Genomic DNA, 10,043 nt, shown 5'->3' with positions numbered 1-10,043 from the left:
TCCTCTCACTTCACCACACTTGGCTTTTGTCTTAGTAACCATAGTAACCAAGACTGTGAATTGAAATCTGATTTATAGAAATAAGGAAGTTAGTTAATTAATTGAACCTATGACAATAAATCATGTAATACAAAATGTCCAATCATGAATAAAGACCGATGCAGATATTTTTCTGAATTCACAAAACTTTATTTTCTAGGAAAAATAATTTCATCCATTTCTCAGCGTTTCATTTGACAGAGACACAACAGCAGTGGCGCTCCTCTGATGCAAAGGGCCGGGGGGGTGAGGGGGCCATGGGCCGGGGGGTGAGGGGGCCATGGGCCGGGGGGGGGTTCAGTTGCAGTAGTTCTGCAGGTCGAAGATGTTGCAGGGCTTGTGGCAGCACTGCTCCACGATGCCGCGCTTCACCATCATCTCCATCTGGTCCTTGAAGGCGAACTCGGCGACCTCGTTCTCGCCGCCGCCCGCCGCGGCTCCGCCCGACTTCGGAGGAAGGAAACCTGAAGAGACACGAGTTCCTTTAACCTCACGAGACCGAATCCGAGCGACTGCTGAGGAAGAGCTGGTTCATTTCAAGTGATTCTGTGTGTGAAGCTGTCATGTTCTCACCCAGCAGGGAGTCCACGTCTCTCTTGGGCGTGTAGAAGAAGCCTCTCTCGCCACAGACCAGGTAGAGGGCGTCGACCAGGTGGGCGCCACAGAGGTGCTGGGGGGGGACCACGGCCTGCGAGCCGGACCAGGACACCAGCATCAGGACGAGCAGAGAGACCGACTGGAGCCACAGCGCCGCCATCTTGGAGCAAAGCTGAAACACACGCTTTGATCTTTTCATTTCAAAATGAAAACTCGGGAAAAAATAGATTTTTTTATACATATTATATATTCTAAACTAAATCAGCTTTCAGTTTTTGACATGAATACATCAGTGAAGATGTCTTAAATCTGTTACCTGAAGAGATGATGGATCTGAAAATAACAGGACGAGGAGAAGCAAAGGATGAAAATGGAGTGAGAACGTAGGAAAAGAACAAGAAACAGAAAAGAAAGGTGGAGGAGATGAAGAAGTAGAGGGGGGAGAAGGAGGAGAAGATAGAGGTGTAAATAGAAGTATAGATATAATGGAGGAAAAGAATGAGACTATGCAGCTCAGCTGGAGAAGAAGATGAACTGTAGGAGAAAGAGAAGTGGAGGAGCCAGAGAGGAGGTGAAGACATGATCATTTAAAGAAGTTGAAAAGGAGGAGAAAACGACAGCTGGAAGAGGAGAAGGAGGTAAAGGAGGAGATGGAAGTAAGTTGGAGGAAGAGGAGCTGTAGACAGAGAAGTGGTGAGGACGTGTGAAGGAAGAGTAGGTGATTGAGAAGGATGAAGTGATGGAGGAGAAGATGGAGGAGGAAGAAAGGGATCAATGTCTCCCTGTGGAGCTGGAGTCAGATAGGGAGGAGGTGAAGATAGAGGAGTAAGTAGAGAAGTGACAGGAACAGTTGGTGAGTGAAGAACGAGAAGATGGAGGAGGATGAAAGACGAGAGAAGAAGAGGAGACTTTACCTGTTGAGCTGGAGGAGGTGAGACTGAGATGAAGAGGAGGAGGAGGAGGAGGAGGGAGGCTGAGATCAGGAAGATGTGAGGAAGACTTGAAGGTCTCCTCTGCTTTTATAGTCCATCACCTCCACCTGGACACGCCCAGCGCTGTGTGTGTCTGTGTGTGTGTCTGTGTGTGTGTGTGTGTGTGTGTCTGTGTGTGTGTCTGTGTGTGTGTGTGTGTGTGTGTGTGTGTGTGTGTGTGTGTGTGTGTGTGTCTGTGTGTGTGTGTGTGTGTGTGTGTGTGTGTGTGTGTGTGTGTCTGTGTGTGTGTGTGTGTCTGTGTGTGTGTGTGTGTCACAGATCATTAGCTGAATAAGTGACTGTTTCCTTCTGATTGAGCGACTTCAACACTTAGTAAAACCAACAGAGGTAATGATGCGACCTGATCCTCGGAGCTTCTGCTGACATCAGCTCTTTTCCTGAGGAGGAAGAAACTCAGAGGAGGTGAACGTGTGAACGTCATGAGAGAACAGATGTAAAATGAGAATAAACATCTGTGACGTCTTTGAGAAACTTTAGAGAAGTCGATGCATCAGACGAAGGTGTTTTGTGTCTCTGACCTCAGGAGAAGATCAGAGTCTGAATCAATACATGTGGTTTAACATGTATTGATTCAGAGACACTTTCATCCCTCAGGCCTTAAGACTTTTAAACTCCTCTGAACTGCAATAACTCCACCAAACCAGCACCCTGGAATATTTGCATATTTGCACCAGCACCATAATAAGCATATTTGAATATTTGCACTACTGCACAAATTGAACATTCATCTGTAAAGATATATATTTAGATATATATATTTTATTTTCCATTTAAAATTTTTGATATTCTATTTTATTGTTATTCTATTTTATTCTTTTTTTATTCTATTTTATACTATTTCTATTTTATTTTTTTTGGGTTGAAGTTACTGAGCATTGCTTAAAGAGAGAGTGTGACCCAAGTGTTTCATTGACAGTGATTACTTCATGTTATCTCTGTGCATATGACAATAAAAATAAAATCTTGAAATCTAAAAAAAAATCTTGAATTAGTTCTTTACACATTTCCACTGATTCCTCAGAGAATCATTCAGCTGATAAACATCAGACATGTTTATAGAACTGATATTTGTGAGTTTGTGTGATTTGATTAAAGCTCGATTGTATTGAAGAGACCGTTGGAGAAGCTGTGATGTTTGGAACTAGAATTGATAAAAACATTTCACGGAGATTTTCCATGTGGTTTTTTTAAAGCGCTCGCAGACACACACACACACTCACAGACACACACACTCACAGACACTCACACTCACAAACACACACAGGGTTAATGGGTGTCATGGTTTTGCTGACTGAGCTCTTGTCGCAGCTTGTTTGTCACAGAACAGAAACCTAACAAACCGTGAGAAGCCGTCACCAGGACAAGTCTTCATGATGGAAAAAGTATTTCTGAGAACTTCACACACTGACACACACACACACACACACACACAGACACACACACACACAGACACACTGTCCATACACACACACAATCTTCACAACGGAAAAGCAGCATTTTGACTTTTTTCTTTTTGGTTAATTTATTAATTGTTTCTTCCATCTTGTGCGTAGAACTCACCTGGAGAGCATTGTGTAGATTTTAGGAATAAGAACCAAATCGAATACTAGAATGTTTCACATCAAGTGAAGAAAGACAAATGATTCAGTGGCTCAAATATTAAAGTTGTTCATCTGCTGCTAGAAGAAAAGGGTGTGTCTGCTAATGAGGAAGAAGTCTGTGAGCAGATCTCCAGTCAGAAAACTTTATTTCTGATTGAATCCAGTGAGAACAATGAGTTGAACTGATGTGAACTTTAACCTTCTGGTTTCTAACAGCTGAAGATAAGCTCTCATTAAGATAAACAGAGTAATGATACAGATGTTCATTAAATCATCACTGAACATGAATTCTACTGTTTCTGAAATCTCAAAACTGTCGGTCACAGATTCACGAATCCAGAATTAACAAATTCAAGTTTCTCATTTAGTCTCAAACACAAAAGTTTCAAATTCACCTTCGAGGAGAAAAGAAACTCACAAAAAAACAGGAAGTTCAGCAGAGCAACGAGTCGTGTGTTCTCTCGCTCGCTGCAGCTTCGTGTTCGGGTCGGCGCCGCGTCAGAGGAAGACGTCTAAGGTCTGTGTGATGTTCTGGCGGCAGAGCGGGCAGCAGCGCTGCGGCAGCGGGCGCCGCTCGGTCAGGATGCGGGCGCAGTGGCGGCAGAGGCAGAGGTGTCGGCACGGCAGCAGCAGCACCGTCTTGTTGGAGTCGTGGCAGATGACGCACTTCTTCCTCTCCTCCTGTTCGTTCAGCCGGTGGAGCAGCTCGCCGTCCTCCGCCGCCGAGTTGGACTGACACGTCCTCGTGCCGCCGCCGCTCGCCGGCTCGCCGTCCTGCTGAGCGAGATGCGGCGCCGCGTCCGGCCGACTCGGGACGTTTCCCCGAGGCGGGTGGTCCTCTGAGGTTAGACCACCTGCGTCTGTGTCCAAGAGCCTGGTCCTACTCCGGTCCTCTGCTGTCCCGGTGTGGGCGGCGCGCTGGGCCCGAGCGGGCGCCACCAGCGCGGCGTACAGCCGGCGCACGGTCGCCTGAACGCCATGAACCCCCGGCAGAGCGTTGACCAGGCGGAGGAGCAGCTGACCAGCGAGCACAGTTAGTCTGGGGTTCAACACCAGAAGAGTCAGAGAGATAACGGCAACTGTGGCGAGCAGCCCGTGTGAGTCGACCACGAAGACAGTGACGAAGACACGCCCCAGCGCCTCCAGGAAGTCCAGCAGCAGCTGGCACGGCGTCCACAGCAGCACGGAGGCGCCGGCCAGACAGCTGTACAGGAAGGTCAGCAGGGTCAGCGCCAGGTCCAGCACTTTGTGGGCGGGGCCGGCGACCGCCTCCCAGACGCCGGCGAGCACGGACAGACAGTTCTGCGTGCTGATGAGCATCACGTTGACCACCGTGTTGACGAAGTACAGAATGAGGCTGAGGGCGATGAGCACGCCCTCGCACGTCTGTCGCAGGACGCAGCACGCCAGCGTCAACCCGCGGTGCAGCATGTCCTTCATGCGCCACGCCACGTGACAGAAGAGGTGTCCCACCATCTTGAAACTCTCCAGCACTCCTCCCAGCACCTGCAGCCAGTCCTCCATGGCGTGCAGCGCTCCGTGGGCGGCGCCGGAGACGGCCTCGGTGGCGGCGAGGAAGGAGAACAGAGCAAAGTTCCAGTATTCAACCAGAGTGGCGCCGCTCCGGCCGACCATGCTGCCGCGGCTGCGGAGGGAAACCAGGACGCCGGACAGGAAGTGAAGCAGCCGGCCCAGCGTGGCGAGGAGCAGGAGGCAGCAGACGTCCACGCATCTCCGGACGCCAGCAGACACCTCGTTCACCTCGGACAGCGCCGCCTGCAGACACGTGAAAAGTTAACAAGACTGTTCAGCTCCTCCCCCTCTGTCAGAGCCTCCATCACAGAACTGCACTGAACCGTACTTACTTCATATGTGATAGGTGTTCATATAAACCATATTGATATTATATATCATTTTATACAATAATATTGTCTTTTGCACACTGTCTACATATTCTTACACTCATAGTTGATATATTATCTATTGTATAGTCAAATACTTATATTTATACCTCTACTACATATCATATCATATTATATCATACTCTTTGTATATTCTTTGTATATGGGCCATTCTACCGAATTGGTTCAAAGTGTGGTCCCCCAACAAGAAAAGCTATTTACAAAACAATTAAGTATTCATAACATAGATATTTACTAAGAATGTGTTATGGTCTATTTAAACCCAAGACATTAAATGAGATAGGGATAAGCTAAATATATACAAAATCATTATTTATAGGGTACTTTCTATTGGGAAGTAGCTGTCCCCAACCCTGACATCTAAATTTCAAATTCCGAAAATAACACTTTATCAATTTTTTAGATTTTTTTCAGTGATCTTATTTCAAAGATCTTTATGATTTAGTTCAAACAGAACTTGGAAGATTTAGATTTATTGTGGGTTTAATTTTTAAATTAAAAAACTATAGTCAAAAAATCATGTCCCCAGTTTTCATGTCACTACTGAAACACAAGAGTTTTAGTCCATTGGCTGAGCCTGGTTTTTAGCCACACCCCTGCATTTTTGAGCAGGCAGTGACACTGCATCCCTGTCCCTCCTGGCTGAATGGTAAGCAGCTAAATCCCATAGTTTTGATATAAATGTGTTCCAAAGTCTGAAAATCAGCGTGTAACCTTAAGAATTGTCACTACCGAAACACATATTATCTTCAATTAAGTAAACTTTTTGGGGTTTTATGCAAAGTATTGTGTTTTTATGTGTGTACACCTCTTCAAAGATGTGTATACTAGCCATGTGCTTGCTAGCATTCTTTAGTTATGCTCAAAATTAGCTATAATTGTCAACACCGAAACAGTCACTACCGAAACATACAGTTCCAACTTCAGGCCTAGTTTAACTGCACATTATTCAACAGTCTGAAGCCGATCTCACTGCTGCAATATGCAAACTCATGAGATGCTAGTTCTGCACAAATACTTTAATGCTGCAAACTGCTCACAGGACCATTTTGACATATCCATTATACAATTTTTCCAATTCTATGATCAAAATTCACGCACAACATTGGGCGAAACCACCAGAAAACGTCACACAGAGGCGTGTCCAGATCACCCCAAGAGTGTTCATCGCAGTATGTGAAAAGTTAAAATTTGTGAATGGATTAGTGATGGTGTCTGACACTAAACCCTTAAACATACAGTACAACATAATATCAGTTATTTGTCAATGTTTTCTTCTATTTTACTGAACCCACTTGGGTAATGTTTGTACTTTAAATGGTTCTGGACGAACAATTGTTATGTCCTCAAGAATCAAATTATTCTAATGACCACAAAACATTTGTGTTTTTAATATTCCCAGCCTATAGCATGTTATGAGTTAAGATTAAGCAATAAGGATGAGGAAATATGATACAACCTTGCAAACAAAATACTGTGGTCACTCCAAAAACAGTGCAGTCACTACGGAAACACTGGATGTTTTGTAAAAAATAAAGTATATTGAGTTTTCAACTAAAATGTCATGATACTGATTGGTTTAATGTATGTTCAATTTCATCAATCATCAACTCTGGAATCAATATGATCAGTATTATGCATTTTACAAAGAAATATTGCATTTAGATTTTGATTAATTGTATAAATTGAACTTTAAAATTTGGTAAAAATTTCATTTTTATTGATTCAATTGTGAAAACCTTCAAGAAATATTTTTTAAAATACTCTTCAGAGAAAGGAAGGAAACACAATTTTAACAGGTTAGTAATAATACTTTTTTTCTATAGTTTATTACTATGTTTCGGTAGTGACAATTTTTGGGAGAGGAAAAACATTCCAACACAGTCTGAAAATACAACATAAAAATTGACGGTTCTTTTACTAGATACGTGTACTTTAGATATGGTACAATATATATACGGAAAAAGTTTTGGGAATAAAACATACAAAATTTCAAAATATTTCCAAACTGACTTTGCACCAATTCGGTAGAATGGCCGATATATAAGTCTATAAACACATAATTATACATGTGTACATGTTATTATTATTATTATATTTACTATTATTATTATATATACTGTTGCTGCCATTATTACTATATACTGCTATATATACTGTACTATTTTTATATACTGTCTAACAATAACATTACCATCATATCATCAGTACTATTACCATCATCTTGCCACTGCACCTTATCTACCTATTTATCTTGTGTTTCTGTTTTCATTCTTTCTACCTCAATATTTTTTATTTTATTTTATTGTATTGTATTTTATTGTATTCAAATATACCGGTTGCTATGACGACTTAATTTCCCTTCGGGGATGAATAAAGTAATCTATCTATCTATCTCTCTATCTATCTCTCTATCTCTCTATCTCTCTATCTCTCTATCTCTCTATCTCTCTATCTCTCTATCTCTCTATCTCTCTATCTATCTATCTATCTATCTATCTATCTATCTATCTATCTCTCTCTCTCTCTATCTAAACAACCGACCACAGATGGTTATTACATCAGACTCAGGAGAGACTCTGATGGTTCCATGACACTTTGTGCAGCTCCTGGAATAAAAGACTTTAAAATAACCTCTCAGTAAATATAATCACTCTCAGTTTCTGCTCCTGACTCCGGTCACTGAGCCACTGGAGGTGAGAGTCAGAGGTCAGAGCAGGAAGTGGCCTGTAGGACGCTGAGAGGTCAGAGGTCAGCTTCTGATGACGAACCAACCTGCCCAGCTGCGTCTGGTCCCATGAGGTCTACACTACAGGGTTCATACACATTACGACCAATGGATTTCCATGACTTTTCAATAACTTTAAACCAAATTTCCATGACCGAACATTTTGTGAAATCTCGGTGTATACAAGAAAAAGTGACAAAATATAGAATTCAAACTAACAATGAGAATTCCAAGTCATACAGTAAACCTTAAATGACACAAACCCAAGTATGCCTGCTTATATTTTGAGCGTATTTCTTTAAAAGCATATGAATTATTTAAAACTCAGCGTAAATGAACTAGGGATGGGCATTCGATTAAATTGTCTTAATCGACCGTCTATTAATTATGCCCATCCCTAAAATGAACGACATGAAAATATCAATATAACAAATTTCCATGACTTTTCCAAAACTTTTGGAAGATTATTTTTTTCCATGACTTTTCCAGGCCTGGAAAAACACATTTTAAAATCCCATGACCTTTCCTGGGTTTTCCATGACCGTACGAACCCTGATACTAATATCACGAGCATTGAACTGGAGTATTACAGAGTATGACATGTGGATATATACATGTAATACTCTGTAATACTACATCATGTGAGCTTCCTGCTTCGGTTCAGAAACATGGAAATGTCCAGAACCTGGTTTCAGAAGCTTTGATGAGGAGACTCGGTTCTGTGATGGAGGCCGAGAACCCGTCAGAGGAACCAGGGGAACCAGAGGAACCAGGGGAACCAGAGGAACCAGAGGAACCAGGGGAACCAGAGGAACCAGGGGAACCAGGGGAACCAGGGGAACCAGAGGAACCAGAGGAACCAGGGGAACCAGAGGAACCAGAGGAACCAGGGGAACCAGAGGAACCAGGGGAACCAGGGGAACCAGAGGAACCAGAGGAACCAGGGGAACCAGGGGAACCAGAGGAACCAGGGGAACCAGGGGAACCAGGGGAACCAGAGGAACCAGGGGAACCAGAGGAACCAGGGGAACCAGGGGAACCAGGGGAACCAGGGGAACCAGAGGAACCAGAGGAACCAGGGGAACCAGAGGAACCAGAGGAACCAGAGGAACCAGGGGAACCAGAGGAACCAGGGGAACCAGAGGAAGAAGAGGAACCAGGGGAACCAGAGGAACCAGGGGAACCAGGGGAACCAGAGGAACCAGAGAAACCAGAGGAACCAGGGGAACCAGGGGAACCAGAGGAACCAGAGGAACCAGGGGAACCAGAGGAACCAGAGGAACCAGGGGAACCAGAGGAACCAGAGGAACCAGGGGAACCAGAGGAACCAGGGGAACCAGAGGAAGAAGAGGAACCAGGGGAACCAGGGGAACCAGGGGAACCAGAGGAACCAGAGGAACCAGGGGAACCAGGGGAACCAGGGGAACCAGGTGAACTAGAGGAACCAGGGGAACCAGGGGAACCAGAGGAACCAGGGGAACCAGGGGAACCAGAGGAACCAGAGGAACCAGGGGAACCAGGGGAACCAGAGGAACCAGAGGAACCAGAGGAACCAGAGGAGCCAGAGGAACATGGACCTGGAGCTGGGAGAACCGTCCCTGAGACAGAACCGGATCCGCTCCTGAAACCGGGCTCGAGTCCACTTCCTGTGCAGACGCGTTAGCTTGTTGCTAACATCACATCGAACCCGTTTCCGGTGCACGTGGAACCGGAGGAGCAACAGAACCTGGGGGGGGGGGGGGGGAGTGACGTGTCACTCACCTCGGCGACGTGACGCAGAAACATCGCATCTCTGAAGCTTCGGGAGGAACCGACGCGACGCTTTCACTTTGTTTAGCTTCTCTTCCGTCTTCCTCCTGGTTTCCGGAACCGCTGCTGATAACCGAGTCTCCAGCGCACCAGCGCCACCTACTGCTCCGGAGTGGGAACCACAGCGAAGGATTCAATCTGAATTGGCACAAAAACAATTTGTAAAATCTTATTTTCACGTTGAAATGAAACTTTCATATCGTATCTCCACCGGCATCGCATGTTCCTGTTCATTTAAATGTCTCCTCTAGATTCCCTGATGTTTGTGGATCCAGTCACAGCAGCTGCACTTTGATTTCAAGACAATGAAAAGTATCATGAAATGCAGGATTATTGTTATCACACTCGCAACTTG

The 10,043-nt window shown here is 44.6% G+C and overlaps 2 protein-coding genes across 2 annotated transcripts; both read right to left on the bottom strand.

Annotated features, from left to right (window-relative positions):
* Positions 1–167: 167 nt before the first annotated feature.
* LOC133018918 (insulin) lies at positions 168–1,688 on the bottom strand. Its single transcript, XM_061085248.1, has 3 exons — positions 1,551–1,688; positions 613–808; positions 168–503 (listed from the first exon to the last, which is right to left on the bottom strand). Exons 2-3 carry the CDS (start codon positions 794–796, stop codon positions 337–339), a joined length of 351 nt encoding a protein of 116 aa, XP_060941231.1. The 5' UTR covers positions 797–808; positions 1,551–1,688; the 3' UTR covers positions 168–336.
* A 1,670-nt stretch (positions 1,689–3,358) lies between these two features.
* Positions 3,359–9,738, bottom strand: LOC133019449 (E3 ubiquitin-protein ligase RNF26-like). Its single transcript, XM_061085937.1, has 2 exons — positions 9,641–9,738; positions 3,359–5,005 (listed from the first exon to the last, which is right to left on the bottom strand). The coding sequence occupies exons 1-2, from the start codon at positions 9,662–9,664 to the stop codon at positions 3,728–3,730; spliced, it is 1,302 nt and encodes a 433-aa protein (XP_060941920.1). The 5' UTR covers positions 9,665–9,738; the 3' UTR covers positions 3,359–3,727.
* Positions 9,739–10,043: the final 305 nt, after the last annotated feature.

The sequence above is a fragment of the Limanda limanda genome, chromosome 14 (assembly GCF_963576545.1).
Source record: "Limanda limanda chromosome 14, fLimLim1.1, whole genome shotgun sequence".
In the NCBI taxonomy this organism is placed as follows: domain Eukaryota; kingdom Metazoa; phylum Chordata; class Actinopteri; order Pleuronectiformes; family Pleuronectidae; genus Limanda; species Limanda limanda.
This window is presented reverse-complemented; position numbering and strand designations above follow the sequence as displayed.

Coding starts and splice junctions, on each gene's coding strand:
- LOC133018918 (XM_061085248.1), bottom strand. CDS start 796: ATGGCGGCGCTGTGGCTCCAGTCGGTCTCTCTGCTCGTCCTGATGCTG. Junction 504..612: donor AGACGTGGACTCCCTGCTGG/GTGAGAACATGA, acceptor GTGTCTCTTCAG/GTTTCCTTCCTCCGAAGTCG.
- LOC133019449 (XM_061085937.1), bottom strand. CDS start 9,664: ATGTTTCTGCGTCACGTCGCCGAG. Junction 5,006..9,640: donor TTCTGCGTCACGTCGCCGAG/GTGAGTGACACG, acceptor ACGTGTCTGCAG/GCGGCGCTGTCCGAGGTGAA.